The sequence below is a fragment of the Camelus bactrianus genome, chromosome 3 (genome assembly GCF_048773025.1).
Source record: "Camelus bactrianus isolate YW-2024 breed Bactrian camel chromosome 3, ASM4877302v1, whole genome shotgun sequence".
NCBI lineage: Eukaryota > Metazoa > Chordata > Mammalia > Artiodactyla > Camelidae > Camelus > Camelus bactrianus.
Window position 1 is genome coordinate 66632746 of NC_133541.1, and position 16011 is coordinate 66648756.

Below are 16011 nucleotides of genomic sequence, written 5' to 3' on the forward strand. Positions count from 1 at the left end.
GGGAAGCGAAATCCCTAGGGTGATAGTAACGGGAGATCCCAGGAAGAGAGCTGGGCTTGAGCTCAGATGGCCACGAGTCCAGACTGGAGCAGTGAAATTTCACATGTTGAGAGCAATCTTGTGCCTTTTTTTTTTTTTTTAAACTTGGGGACAGAATGCTTAAATGAGCCTGAAGCAGGCCCTTTTCTGTACTTACCCTGCCTTGTATTGACGGTACTTCTGTTCTCCATGCCGCACCCTTGGCTGGTTGAGGGTGCCACACTCCCGCAGATGAGGTGTGCTTTCACCTGCTCCTGAAAGCTGGAGGTGGGCCATGGAAGCAGCAGGTGTGGAGCAGCCAACTTCCACCACTGTTTCTAGGGGGGATGCCCTGTACCTGTTCATTCAACAGCCTCCCCAATCCTGGGGTTCCCAGTGTTTCCAAGGACTCACTCAGGACCACCTCTCTGGTAAACTACCAAGGAAACAGGAGCTAGTCTGTGACTCAGAGCCTCTGCTCAGCTGGCCTCCTGGAGCCATTCATCTGATTGTGATAATGTTTGCCCTTTCATTACACAACTAGATTGCCCATCTGATAATGTTTGCCCTTTCGTTACACAACTAGATTGTTGTTTGCCATTGCTTTTCAAAACTAAAATGTCTTGCTTGGAGATATTGTAGGGAGTAAAACTATAAAGCATCAAAATGATTACAACAAAAACAAACAGGTGATTACCTCTGTACAGGGAGGAAGGGGATATGTTTGGAAGGGGCGCATGAACCTCCAAGGTATCTTAGAAGCAAGATGTTATATAAATGCTTTATTTCTTTACCTAGGAGGCAGATACTTGGGTGTTAAATCGAAGTATGCATTCTACACACTCTCATATATATCTTAATACATTTTACAATATTTCTAAATAAGTTTAAACACCTGTGAAATTGATACATGTGTGACCAGGACTGGAGTTTGGTAGGAGTGAAGTAGGAAAGAGTTTTAGCGTTGTTTGACATTTTAAACCACATGTATTGCTTTGATAAAATAGATCCTCTGTGCTAGAAACTGGGCATACAAAGATTTTTAAATCGAGGCTCTTGCCTTTAAGTATTTCTGAATCTGTCAAGAGACCAGCACAGATGATTAACTACAACACAACCTGGTGAGAGTTGTGGTGTAGCTATATGCAGCGTACATTAGGATTACAGAAGAGGGAAAAATGGTTTTTAATCAAAAGGCAGTGAGAGGAGAGGGTAGGCAAGGGGGAGACCATCTGTAAATCAGGTGTTGAGAGCAGAGTTTGGAAGAGGAACAAAGAAATGGGATCTCAGGAGCAAGAAATACAACAAGCAAGGACACAGAAATGTGAGAAAAAGAGCAGGCAAGTGGTCTGGAGGGGATCAGGGGCCATCAGGTTGCACATTGCACAGGCTCCAGGGGTGGCATTCAGTGTTGTGCAGTGTGTAACCTGCTTGATCACCCACAGTTGAAGGGAGACATTAGGGTCCATAAAGAAAGGGAGAGGAAGCCAAAAGTACAAGAGTATTAGGTGAAATGGAAAAATGGAATGTGAAATGAAAGACTATTACTGAATCCTAAAGGTTATTCGATGGGCTAGTGTTGAAATATTCAAATTATTTGTCATTTCAATATGAAATTTAAAAAATTACACCAACCATTTGTACTCAATGAAAGACAATAGCATGTGCCTTTATTTATAATCGCAGGGGACAGACATGAAAAAAAGCTTTAAATTGGTATATTTTGCATTAATACCATCCCTTAAGGTCTGGAGAACATAGAAAAGAATTGGACAAAAATGACTGTGTGATCCACGGGTACCTCTATTAGAAAAGAAATTAACCATTCACAGTAGAGACTACAGAAGGAAATTAATCTTGCAATTCTAGGACAGACTTCATAATAAGAGATTTTTAAATTTTAGTAGAATGGGGTGGGGGTGGGAAAGGAGAGAAAGAAAATCATTTAGAACAGTGTTTCCCAAATTTAGCTACTTTAACATACACAGTCTTTGGGATGGGGGCTATAAATTTTCCATGATAATGTTTAAAATTTTGTTTTACTTTTGTTCATAATGTAAGCAAATTAATACGCACTTGTTCGGGATGCCCTGGACAACCGTCTTACATAACAGAGCGTTGCCACTTGATCACAGCATCTCCACTTGTACCTCTGATCCTTGTAGCACCAAGTGAGGACCAACATGCTTCACTTTTCATGTGATGTCTCTCAAATTGGGTGCTCAGACCCTTCATGAAGTGTTGAATATTTCCTATGACATCTGTTGAGTGGTCAAGGTTAAAAACACTAGTTCACGGCAGTGACTCTCAGGGTAAGATGGGGTGGGTGGAGATGGTGACTGGGGAGACACACGAAGTTCAAGAGAGCACATTCACAATACCTATTGATTTCATAATACAAACTCTATAAAGTCAAACTCAACAAAATCATTTTCAGGCAGGGACAGAAAACCAACTATAGATTCATCCTAGGTACGGAGTCTGGGATAAACTTGGTTGAGAAACACTGGTGAAGAGGTAGAGTCCCAGCACATGGAGAATAGTTAGAAAGAAACATGCACCAAAGAGAAGGAGCATCTTTTGGGTCAGCCAGTAAATCCTAAACCAAAGCTTACAGTCTTTTGGAACCCAAAGGGCCAGTGCACAAGAATCGCAAGACATCCATCAAACTTCTCAGACCTGTGGTTTGGGGCAAGCTGGTCTGCTTTAAATACCGAGTCAAAAGAAGAATAGGCTGTTTTTGCCCCACCAAACCCCACTCCCTTTTTTTGGTTAACATGTTTCAGAATTTTAAGTAAATAGCTGCTGTAGCTGGGTAAAAGTAGCCCCGGATCCGTACACCAGCCAAGTGCTGTCATTATCTGCAATGCTGTCCAGCTCTCAAGGGCATATCAGCCTGGGGTCTGCTCTGCTAGGGAAAAAAAAAAAAATAGAATTGAATTTCCTTGGAAAAATCAATACTCGTTATTTCCCTTTCATCGCCTGAACACTTACTCTTGCTTTTTAAACACAATCGGTTACAGATGGCCTGGAGATGCAGTTGCCAGTAAAATACTGAGAGCATATAATTATGAAGGACGATGCAAATAAAGAGACCCAGTGAATATGGGGTACTCTCATGCCCACCCCAACATAGAAGAAGTTGGGGAAATGGTATTTCCTACCTTCCCAGGAAAGTCATTAGTTTTCTTCCATTAATCTAAGCCTAAATTGCTAAAAAGTGTTCCAGAGTAGGAAACATTTAGTACCACAGTTAACTGGGTTTTGAGTGCTTTAGTGCATGGGGTGAGGCCAGAAAGCTAACCCAAACATTGTGTTCACTTAGTGTAATGATGATGCAGAATTGTGTTGAAAGTTTGATAATACTGACTTTTATTTCGAGGGATTCAGCTGCATTTTTCAGATCTTGTTTTTCACTTCTGTTGCTGTTCTGAGTAATCTTCACAAGTTATATGTACTCATTGCTCAAGGGTAGTTATTAATTAATGGGCAATAAATACTGCTCAAAGAACATTTTAATTTAAGCACCATAAATTTCTCCTTTGGCTAAAGAAACAAACACTGAGTCTTTCCACAAATGAGTCAGTGGCATGGTCTGGTTCGAAACTAGCTGAGCTAACAAGAGCTGAGGGGAGGGGAGCCCATCAGACCCCCCAAAATATCTTTGTTCCTTTCTGAAGAGTTCATCACCCTGTGGTTTTTCCATTCATCCAAAGATCTCCTTTAGGTTACAATTTTAGAAAACTTTGCTCTCTTGTTTTGGAAGCCAATTAGATTGAACTGATTTGCAGCATGAACCCAGGTAAAGCAAAAATTAACTTGACTTCACATTGCACTTAGGAGAATCCAAGTTGCTTACCATGGCCTGTGTGTTCCAGCGTCAGGAACACTTGTTTCCACTTTCCCTTCTTACTGCCCTTCATTCAGTCTGCTCTTGCTTGCTTTCTGTTCCTTGAATATTCCACACTTGTCTCCTCAGGGCCTTTGTACTTGCTATTTCTTCTGCCTGAAAAACTCTTTTCCCTCATCTTTACATGGCTGTCTCTTTCTGTTCAACCAGCCAGCCCCGAGAAAGGCCTTCCCTGACCATCTTAGCCAAGTTTTTTCCCTACCCCCTGTCATGTTCTACCACATTCATTTGTTTCGGGAATTACTTACTTTCTTGTTTTTGATCTGTCTACTTTTCTAGAATATAAATTCCATGTTGTCTTTCTGTTCATTTCTGTGTTCCCAGTGCCTAGTACAGTGTCTGGCACATAGTAAGGGCTAAATAAATATTTGTTAAATGAAGGTTAGGTGAAACGATTTCCTCCCATTGACACAATCAGTATTTTTAAAATGGGAAACTCAGACATGACATCAGTTTCTCAGATCATCCCAGATCATTTTTGCCCTAGCCAGAGTGCCTCTGTAAATTACAATAAAACACAGCAGTAGAATTCCACCATCTCCTGGTGTTCCTGGCCCAGCGTTGCGACACCAGTCACTCACAATTATTGTAGAGCTCCAATGTGCTTTAGACGCATCAGCAGTTCCCCTCTCTCATGCATATTCATTAGATCATTGCATCCACCTATGCACTCTTTACCGATAAAGACCCGAGGTACCTAAAAAAGCAAACAAGCCAAGACATTTAAGGAACTTCATTATTAGATAAGAATGATACTTTGTCCTTCCTCTAAATATTTCCCGTGATCCAAAACCTTTCAAATCACTTTACAAACTCTTCATGTACAGTCTTTCAGGTCAGAACTTTATTACCAGCATAAAATTATTCAAGAATGTTTTTAAGCCAAGATGCTTTTCAAGTTGAGTGTGCTGTGTATGAGATTGTCTCACTTGTCAGAGATTTAGAAAGTTTACTCTCCAGAAGCTCATTCCAGGGAAAGAGTTTTGGTTGGCTGCAGCTGGACCTCCCTGATTGAATTCTGGTTTCTCTGCAGCTGGGACCACACCTGAGCCTGTACACTGAGCCATGGTAACCAGGAAGGAGTTTGTTTCTAAATACAGCTGGGAAGTTATCTGCAGCAGTTCTCTGTCCCTGATTTTTAGACTCATGGTTTATTAGAGTCCTCTCTCTCTTTTGTGAGCTCTGTCCTCAGCTGGGGAAGGGGTGGTGGTATCTGAATCTCCTCCTTAAATATCTCGCCCATCCTAAGATACGTAAATGCTGCAGCTCTGGGAGCAAGGACACATGTCTGCTTTGGTTTCACACCTGGAATGGGTGGGTCACCCAGGTGGACACAGTCACTCTACCTGCTGAGTGTGTTTATCTCGAGTCACACTGGGGCTTGCTCCCTGCTTCTAGGTAGGGCACATGCCAGGATTCCAGAGGGCCCTTGGCATCCTGGATGGGGAGAGTCCTATCACTGTGGCTCAGACAAATTCCAGGCCAAGGGTGCTACAGAAAAGCTGACTACAGTGAAGAAACAAGCACAGTACAGGTCCCCCGAGTGGTCAGGAGCAAGCAGGAACACTAGGAACGTACCAGAAGGGGCAGGAGAGGTGAAAGATGGCAGTAAGTCATTTTTAGAGCTTTTGATTTTCCCCAGAATGCATAGTAATTCAGATGAATTGTTTTAATTGTGGTATAGTTGATATACAAGTTTCAGGTGTATAACACAGTGATTCACAATTTTTAAAGGTTATATTCCATTTATAGTTATTATACAGTTACTGACTATATTCTCTGTGTCGTCCAAGATACCTTTGTAGCTTATTTTATTCGTAGTAGTTTGTATCTCTTAATCCCTGACCCCTGCCTCCCCCACTTCCTTCTCCCTGTGGTAACCACTAGTTTGTTCTCTGTATCTGTGAGTCTGTTTCTTTTGTATTATATTCACTAGTTTTATTTTTTAGATTCCACATCTAAGTGATAAGCAGCATTTGTCTTTCTTTGTCTCACTTATTTCACTGAGCATAATACCCTGAGTCCATCCATATTGTTGCAAATGGCAACATTTCATTCTTTTTTATGGCCAAGTAGTGTTCCATTGTATATATGTACATCTTTAGCCATTCATCTGTTAAGACATTTAGATTGCTTCCGTATCTTGACAATTATAAATAACGCTGCTATGAACACTGGTGTGCGTGTTCAGATGAATTTTTTAAAAAGTGAGAACTGAGGAAAAGGGCTGAATTATTTCAGATAAGTCCTTACTGTATTTTTATTAAGAAGGGGGACTGGGTGGAAGTAGGCTTTCACAATTAAGGACAAAAATAAAAAGAATCCTGCATCATGTTTCTACGGCTATTTCCTGTGTCCTGAGAGTGGGGCAGAACACACAGGACTGCATTCCAGCAAGAAAGCCTGGTCGTGTCCTCCTCAGTCTCCGAAGATGCTGCCCGTCTCCCCTGCTCCCCACCGCACTGCACGCCTGGGTGGGGGCTTTGCAAATGGAAGCACCCTAAAGGCAACACTCTTTTATCAGCTGAAAGAATAGCCCAGAAAGATGAGGTCAGAAACCCAAGCTTTCCCCTGGATCCTGGTAGAGCCAATAAAGCACTTCCCCAAAGTGCTGGGGGACTCCTGGCTTCTGGTGTCCCCAGAAGCACTTGGCTGTGGTCACCAGTAACAGTAAATAGAACAGAATCCTCCTGTAATTCAACTGTCATTACACTGCAGGGCCCTTTCTGTCGAAGGCATTGCCTAAAGGAATAAAAATCATCTGAGCTTGAAATAAGGAAGAGGTATGTTCATTCTTGCACTTCTATATTTTCAAAAAGAATTGAGCAGCTGTCACCCCTCCTACCACTTGCCACATCTGCACTTCTGACGGGGTGCTGGCCATGGGGGTTTGAGTTAAGTCAGGTGGAGAGAAGGCCCTGAGGAATAAGGAGTCCCCTCCTTAGACAGCAGCTCTCACTCTGGAATGTGCATCAGCACCGCGGAGGGCTTGTTAAAGCATAGATTTCTGCTCCTGCCACGCCCAAGTTTCTGATTTAGGAGACCTGGATTGCAGCCTATGAATTTGCATTTCTGACAAGTTCCCAGGTGATACTGACTCGGTTGCTCCAGGGATCACTTCTGCAAACTGCTGCTTGGCACTATGGCAGTTCATTCCTCCCAGGATAACAAGGCTTTGGAAACCCACAGCTCCGTAGCAGTCTCCAGCCGCACAAGACAGGCCCTGAAACACAATGAGGCAGTCTCCGGGCAGAGTTTTGTGCACACCGTCTGGCACAGAAGCTGGCTTGCCTGAGAGCTGAAAGGCCCCGCTGCCCTTACACCCACCCTCTAGGCTAGACAACAGCAAAACCTCCTCAGACCACACTGATTCCCGGCTCCCCCAGAGGGCATGAACAGCAGGCTAAACAGGACAGTGTGGGGGCTGTGGTGACAAAACAGGAAGTGGCTGACACAGCTGAGGAAGGAAGAGGAGACGTGTCCTCTGTGCCCTCGCCTCCTGGCAGCCGTCTCCCTCTTTGGAGGAACCGGAGTCCATTACTGTCCAGAAGCAGAGAACCACCACCAGCAAAGCAAGCATGGGAACACTGGGGCCCTGACTCCCCTGGGGGTTTCCTCCAGCCCCAGCTGGGGGCATCTTCTGTGCTCTAGGGTTATTCAGCAGCTGCTACCAGCTGCTGCCCAACACTCTTCAGCATCCCCTCGGCTATTCCCTGGTGCAAGCCACCATCATTTCTCATCAGAATTACTGCTCTAGGCTCCAGATGTCTCCCAGCTTCTGTGCCAGACTGTGCACAAAACTCTGCCCTGGAGATTGCCTGATTGCGTCTTGAACCCTCACCCTGGCCTTCCTACAGTCTCCTTTCCCCACGGTCTCCAAAACTAAGTCAGATAGAGTTACTCTGCTCAGAACCCTTTTTTTTGGCATCTTATCTCCCAGCACAAGCACAGTCCTTAAGATACTTTGGAAGACCTTGCCAACTTATAACCCACGATCTCTCGGATCTCATCTACTAACTCATAATGCTCCACCCACATAGGCCTCCTGACCAGGCATGCTTCTGCCACAGGACCTTTGCACTTGCTGTTCCTATGCCTGGAGTGCCCTACCCCTAAATTTCTGCATGCCTTGCTCCCTCACTTCCTTTAGAGATCTACTTAAGTCAGTGAGGCCCTGATGGCTCCAGTTAACACTGAACCTTGTTGCCTACAGCCTATTTCCCTTTCCCACTTGGTTTTTCTTCATAGCACATATCACTTACCACCTTCCAACATACTATTTATTAGATTTACTAGAATGTAAGTTCCACAAAGGCAGGCATTTCTGTTTGTCCTGTTCATGGCAGTATTTCCAGTGTTCAGAAAAGTGCCTAGTATAGTAGGTGCTTAAAAATATTTGTTGTATCCAGCAAAATTACCCTTCAAAATTGAAGGAGAAATAAAGACTTTGTTACACAAACAAAAATTAAGGGAATTTGTTGCCCAAAGATCTGCCTTGTTAGGAGTATTCAGAAATGTTCTTCAGAGAGAAGGGAAATAAGAGAGGTCAGGAACTTGGATTTACATAAAGAGCATTAGGGAAGGAATAAGTGAAGGCGCTGATCTAGGAGCTGTGGCTGTAGCAACACCTAAGCAAGTTTCTCCAAGTACATGGCCTGAATGAAGGCCTATCTTTCTGCACTCAGTCAAGTCCCACTGGGCTCCTGCTTCGTGCACAGCACCACAGGGCATCACGAGATAAGCAAGACAGCAACAGCTCTCAAGCTTTCAGTCTCTTCAAATAGAAACCCTTCACTGGTAGGGATCACGGAATATACAGCTTTGAAGGAGTTGTTCCTCCCCTTGGAGGGGTGCATTCAGGACTCAAGAACCTGTTAAAAATATTTTTAAAAATTCAGAACCAAACTTAAAAGATCACTAGAAGAAAAAGTGTTGCTTTACAAAGAAATGAAAACAAAAAGCAAACACTTGAATGAATGCATGAAGAGGTTTGCTTTTCTGGCTGGAGAATGGATGCTTCCAAGCTGAAACAGGTAGCTCCCAAAACTTGTAAATTGGAATTACCTGTGGATCTTTTTTTTTTTTGATGGGGAATAAACTCTATTTTCACTTCCAGATTTATTGAGGTATAACTTACAAATCTGTGGATATGTAAGGTGTACAATGTCACAGTTTGATATATATATATGTATTATGAAATGATTACTGCATTCAAGTTAATAACACACAATGTGAGAACACTTAAGAGCTAATCTCGCAGCAAATTTCAAGCCTACGGTACAGTATTACTGACTGTAGTCACCATGCTGGACACTACATCTCCAGAACTTACTCAAGACTCAATGGTTGTATCCATGACCTAGGGATCTTTAGAACTGCTGATGCCCAGCTGCCACCTCCCATATTGTGATTTAATTGGCTTGGGGTGTGACTTGGGCATTGGGATAGCTTTTAAAGTTGCTCAGGTGATTCTAATGTGCAACATTTGGGAAGCACTGGCTGAGAGGGATCGATCACTGTGGGGACTGTGGAAGTACTGGCACAGCCCTTCTGTCAGGACCTGAGCAGCCTGTGCAGCTGGTGGTCCAGCCAAGCAAGAGGCTCTCTCACCACTGTCATCCACTCCCAGACTTTCCAGAGATGAGGGGCCTCAGCTCATAGCTGGGGCCCTGGAAGCAACAGGGTAGCATGTTTCTCCTCCCTCTGCACCAGAATGCCGATTTCTGACTTCAGATTTAGGGACAAACAACCTCCTATGCTTGACACCTAGAACCCAGAGAAAACCCTGTAAGTCAAACTAAACTTGAACTAGAATATGTGCTTCTGTGAGCACTGTGTCCTTAGGATGTGCATCCTGAAAGGTGCTTGGGTGAGCTGGTGGGACATCACTCACCATCCCCAGCACCTGAACTGATACTGGTGATCTGGTTGGCTGGCCATCCCACCAGGAGCCGCAGGTGCTGAGGAAGAGGAAGCATTTTCAGATAGAGGAGAGCCATTCTTAGGGTCCCACTGTCTATTCAGAGCAAAAGGGACACAGAGGTTGCCTATTCCAGTCTGGTCTTGCAGCCAGGAGGTCCCTGAAAGTCACAGAGGTGGTGACTTGCCAGGAAGTCACCAGCAAGCCATTGTGAGAGCCGGCCGGAACTCTGGCCTCTGTACTCCCTATAGGACAGGCCTGGAAGTACCTTGTTCATTTAGAACAAGGAGCAATAATGAGCTGTTATTTTCCAGTGGGAGGAGTTAGATACGATATGGGAGAATGAGCTGATTAGGTTAAGATTAAAGAGCCTAGAGAAGAGATTGAAGGACAGCAAATCCCACTTGGCCACGTGAACACAGAGGAAAGAGTGCAGGCGATTCTTGTTCAACAACAGAAATGTACCGATCACACGTGGCCCCTCCACCCCTCCTTCCACCCCAGCCCTGCAAACTCAAACTGTCATTTCTCAGCAGTGCTTAAAACAAAGACTCCAGATAGCTGCTCGGTGACTCCCGGACAGCTGCTGGGCCCCTGACCCTGACGCCCAGCACAATCAGCTGTGCTCCCTGCTCTGATCTGAGAGCCACGTTGGCAGCAGTCCAGCCGCCCATTCAAGGAAGCAGTGTCTTCTCTCCGGCGCCCTCCCCCACCCCGAGCAGCCCTCCCGTCGTCTTGAGTGACGGAGCCCTAGCGGTGTCCTAGAGAAAGGCACAGGCGTACCCAGTTCACAGCCCCAACAAGAGGAATCTGGGACCCTTTTCTGAAACCTTTGAGAACGAAACCCCACACTCACCGTTCTGGCTCCTGTAAGCTGTTGCAAATAGTCTTGAATCTCGTTGGTGTCACCGGTGGCTGTGATATCGACAAATTCCAAAAGCCCTTGTTTGAAAGGCAATTGGCTGAGGAGCTCCTGGGTCCTTCTGCAGTAGGGGCAGGTGGGCTTGATGAACACGACCACCTTCCCAGGCTGGATCTTGCTGTTCACAAACGCTTGAGCCATGCTGACAGGCTGCTGCCTCCCGGGGAGGAAACCTCAATTGCAGGTATTGATCGGGTGTAAAACGGAGGCCCAGCCGGCTGGCTCTCATTTAAAGGAACCTCCCTGGAGGAGGAGTTTGCCTGGCAGCATGCATGAGTTTTAAAGGGCCAGCCCTGAAGTCATTCCAGTCTGGAGTGATTCACCAGCTAGAGCTTCGTAGGAACGCCTATTTGTGTGTCATCATCAGTAGCTATGCCCCGGGTATCCTTGTCCTCAGTGCTTGCAGGAGCGCCTGTCCTTGGGAAGAAAGCAGAGTCACATCACTTTCTGGGGAAGCCTCCCCCAGGGAGGGGCCAAGCAGGCAGTGACCTACGAGAGTCAAATCTTTCTTGAAATCTTTGCCGTCTCAGAGACACAGTTTTGTTTTTTTGTTTTTTTAAAAAAAAAACACATGAACCATTCAAGAAACAGAAGGCACTGAAATCTCTTTAGATGAAGCAAAATTGAAATTGTGACTCTGTCCCGTCTCGCTTGGCTGGCATTGTTTGTTGTTGTGACTGTTTAATGGGATTAGTTACCAACATGTGAGCATCTGGAGATTTCACAAAAGAACCTGGACTGGCAACCTCACCCTGAGAAGTCAGGTCACCTTCATTTGTGGCAGCAGCTGGGGCTGAGTGGTTGTTGTCCTGTGGAGAAGGCAGACAGAGTCGGGGTTTGCTACAGACCCCCGAGCCGGCTCACACCTTCCAGACACCTGCTCTTCATCCACAAACATTTGAGTTTGGGGTCCTTGAACAGCAGTTGAGCACGGAAGCAAATTCCAATACAAACCCTAATTTCAAACTGCAGATTTAATGAGGGTCTTTTTCTCTGTGTGACTGTTTGTGAGTCAAAGTGGTGTAATAAGTGACCCCATTCACCTTGAGTGATAAAAGACACTGTAGATGCAATGTTCTTTCCTGTAGTGACCACACTTCCTAAAGCGGGAGAGCAGGGTCTTGTGTTCCAGGGCCAGTTCTGACCGTCTCTGAGTGCAGTAAGTTAAACAAGCAAAACCAGGAAAACTACCTCCTTTAAAGGTGAACTATCCTTTTCCCCAGAAGTTTTACTCTGAGACTAGAGTATCTCCAGAGTGGGGGGCCCGGGCCAGAGCCTCATGCTTCACTGATCCTTACGTCAGAATCCCAAGCACAGTGTGATGGAGGGAAGGGAAGAAAACTGACTCCTGGAAGAAGCTCTAGTTATAACTAAAATTAAGTGGGAAAATGAGAAGCCCGGATTCTGAGTCACAGAGAGGGACTAAGAAGTGAGGTCTCTGTCAACACAAAGACTAGGGCAGGGAGACCTGAGGTGATCCGTCCTCTTCAGGGCGCGGGACTCCCCACCACAGCTTCATTCTCTGCTGGATAAGCTTGTGGTGGAGTCCTTGCCATCTCTCTTGGTCTCCTTCCTTGAGCTCGGATGCCTGTGGTCAGGTGCCTCCCCGGAAGCCCAGGGTCTCTTCACGGTAGCCTTGTGTTCACTGGCCTGAGGCTCCCCAGCACGCCTTGCACTGGCGATTCCCTCAGACTCAGTCTCTTCTCAGTGTCTGGGGTTCGCCTCTCCCCCTCTGCTGGCGCTTTGTCCTCAGCCTGTGACTCTGGTCAAGTCCCTCCCTTGTTACAAACCACCATCAACCACCTTCCATCTCCTTGGACCCTGCTTTCCTGCCTCCGCCCTTTTGTCACAGGAACTTTTCATGGAACTTGCTGGTATGTTCGCCTTCTATACTTGACCCTCCTCCCACCCTCTCCTCACCTCACTGCAACCTGACCTCCTCATCAGCCGTTCTGCTGAAACTCCTTGGGCGGACATCCGTCATGACCTTCCTGTTGCCTACTCACAGCATAGACAGGTGTCCTGTCTGAGACTCACTCAGAAGTGTGGGGGTGGAGTTTTTGGTAAATCGGTGGAGTGAACCTCCCAAAGGATCGGTTTGCATTGGGTCCCCTGTCGGGGCTGGGTACCTGGAGCAGAGATAGAGGCTCTGCTCTCTGCCCGACAGCTCGGCCCCAGGGGCTGGTGTCTGAAGCCCTAGGAGAGAGGGCCCCGGGACACAGCTGAAGAAGGCCTCTCATGGGACATGGAGCACAAACAGATGGCAAAGAGGGGGCGTCTTCTCCATTTCTCAGAAGATGCTGTGGCTTTGGCTGAGTGAAGAATCCAAAGCATAGAATACTCTTGCAGTGGCATCATGAACGTTTGTGGCTTCTTGTTTTCCTGGATATTCTGACTCGGCCTCTTCCTCAGGAATTTTGCCTGCACCTGTGGTATGCCCTGGGGTTGGGTCCTCTTCGGGCTGTGTATACACTCTGCTTGAAAGATTTTCTGTGCACAGTGGCCCCAGCTATCAGCTTTTCATTGATGAGTTCCTCGAACTCTTTCCTGAGCCTCAGTAACTGATAGTTCATTGTTTCCTGAGAAGACCCACCTGGTGCTCCTCAGGCATCTCAGCCTCAGGGAAGCCACCCTCCTCTCTCCTCCTGTCAAGCAGAGCTGCTCACCTCCTGTGAGTACTGTCGTCTGCCCTTGGCCAGGGCAGAAGCCAGGGTGGCGTCTTTACTGCCACTTCCTCCCCTGCCCCCTGCTTCTCACTTACGCAGAGTGCCCGGGCTCTGACCATTTTGCCTGCTGAGTGCCTCCCCAGTCTGACCGCCCCTGCCTGGGTCCAGCCCTTATCACCTCTTTGCAAGATCTTGTTAGGCTCTCCACCTCGGCCTCGTTGCCTGGCCTTACCCTGCTGCTGAGGGGATCATTATATGTGTAAATCCTGTTGTGTTTGTTGTGGGATTCGCAGGCCTGTGCGCAGGCCTTAAGATAATTTACCAACGACAAAGAATGAAAGGAAAGGAGTTTACTAGGTATGCTGTCATAGACAGCCGCGGACCACACAGACGAGGGGTGCCTGTGTGTGCACCGTGGGTCGGTTGTGTTACCTCAGGTAGCACAGGATCAGAGTGCGTGATCGGCTCGGGTACAAGTCTCTGATTGGTGGATGGTAAGGTAATAGGGAAGGGGGCCTCGTGAAAAGGTAGGGCTACATGGCTGGTGGGGGCTGTGGCTGGTTCCAGAGGTCAGGCTTCCAGGCACTGTATAGGTGATCATTATCTAGGGTAGTTAGTTCAGCTAAGGCAGGTGTGTACTAGGAAAGGAATGTTTCTTGTTACCTTTCAAGGGCAGCATCTGGACACCTGAGGGGCTTTGGAGTAGGAATCTGCCAGAAGTCTGTGGACCCCGCAGCATTCTCTCTTTTTCTTAGGAGCCTTCTATTTCTCTCTAGGAGAAATTCCGGATTCCCTAGTGGGAATGTGGCCCCTTGTGATCAGTCGTCCCTGCCTTTTCCCCGCATTTCTCCCTTATCCCAGCGACACTGAGTCTGAGCCATCACCATACTTCCGCTGCTCACACCTTGGTTGCTTTGGACCTGCTTCTCTGTCTAGAAGGCCCTTGATTCTTGTTCCTGTGTGCCTGCCTCCTGCTGGCCCAACACCATCCACCAGGAAGTACCCCTGAACACATACCTCCTTTCCCCACTGGACTGGGTGCCCCTCAGCTGAGCTCACACAACGTGCTGTGCCCTGACTCATCCCATTGCATTGTTCTTTTTTATTCCTTCTCTGTCATCTACAGTGTGTCCCTTGAGGGCAGGAAAGGGGCTCTTATCTCTGTGTTACCAGAGCCCGGATGCACACTGGTCCTCACCCATCCACCCAGGCAGTCACCCTACAAACATTTTTTTTTTAATTGAAGTATAGTCAGTTTACAGTGTTGTGTCAATTTCTGGTTAACAGCATAATGTTTCAGTCATACTTATACACACATATTCCTTTTCATACTCTTTTTCATTGTAGGTTACTACAAGATATTGAATATAGTTGCCTGTGCTATACAGCATAAGCTTGTTGTTTATCTATTTTATATATCGTAGTTAGTATCTACAAATCTTGAACTCCTATTTTATCCCTTCCTACCTCCTTTCCCCCCTGGTGACCATGAGTTTGTTTTCTGTATCTGTGATGTTGGGGGACACTTGGTGGTGGGCCGGTGATGTGGGTTGGTAAGAAGCATTTACCAGAAAGGGAGCAGTTTAAGAACAAAGGAAAGTCTAATAGGTACGCTGCTATAGGCCACAGCAGGCTGCACAGACAAGAGGTTCCTGTGTGTCCACTGAGTTTGAATGTGCAGGGTCTTTTACTGGGGAAGGGGCTGTGAACTCAAAGGAACAGGGGAACAGATTTCTGATTGGCTACAAGTGAGCTAAGGGGCTTTGGTATATGGAGGGATAGTGGATTTACGACTCCAGTAAGATGGAGGCGTGAGCTGACACAGCAAGGGAGTGGAATTTATGACTCCGGTAAGGGGGAGACATGGGTTGTGACAAGTCAGCCTGAGCTACAGTGAGACTAGTCATTTCCCAAGGCTGTTAATTGTGCAGGAGTTTATCTCCTGAAAGGAGCAGGCAGATGCCTAAGGGCTGGAAGTTTGGGGGTCACAGGGCCTCAGCAGGCACCAGTTGGCCCCTCATGTGAGTCTTTTTCTGTTTTGTAAATAAGTTCATTTGTGTCTTTTTTTTTTTTTTTTTTTTTTTTTTTTTTAGTTTCCATATATAAGTGATATCATATGGTGTTTTTCTTTCTCTTTCTGGCTTACTTCACTTAGGATGACAAACATTTATTAATCAGCTACTCTGGGCCAGACGCAAAGATCACATGCAGCCCCAGTCCTTAGGAGTTCATAGTTTGGGGAGAAACAGACATGGGAAATGAGCACAGTGTTACAACGTATTCTGGGTGGTGTAACAGAAGTTTGTATGGGCACTAGGGTGACAAAAGAGAGTGATCATTCCCAGTTGGAGGGTGCTTGGGGAAAGGCTGACAGAGATGAGCTAGGCTGAACCTGGAGAGATGAGATGTTTGCGAGTCTGCAAGGTAAGGAAGTGCACTTCAGGCAGAGGGAGCAGGAAACACAAGAACGACACAGAGGGTACTTGGCATTGAGTGTAGCTGCTTGTGGATAGAGTACTAGGGGTTTGAGGTGGGGAGAGGGGAGAGAGACAGCTGGAAAGTCTCTCAGAAAGTT

At 46.3% G+C, this 16011-nt stretch overlaps 1 protein-coding gene across 2 annotated transcripts; it reads right to left on the reverse strand.

Moving 5' to 3' along the window:
- Window positions 1–1662: 1662 nt before the first annotated feature.
- Window positions 1663–11026, reverse strand: GLRX (glutaredoxin). 2 transcript variants are annotated; one of them, XM_010949550.3, is made up of 3 exons: window positions 10705–11026; window positions 4510–4625; window positions 1663–2929 (listed from the first exon to the last, which is right to left on the reverse strand). In XM_010949550.3, exons 1-2 carry the CDS (start codon window positions 10909–10911, stop codon window positions 4512–4514), a joined length of 321 nt encoding a protein of 106 aa, XP_010947852.1. In that variant the 5' UTR covers window positions 10912–11026; the 3' UTR covers window positions 1663–2929; window positions 4510–4511. The 2 variants fall into 2 exon arrangements, with proteins under 2 accessions (XP_010947852.1, XP_010947851.1); XM_010949549.3 differs by having other exon boundaries at window positions 1663–2926; window positions 10705–11017.
- Between the last annotated feature and the right edge of the window lie 4985 nt (window positions 11027–16011).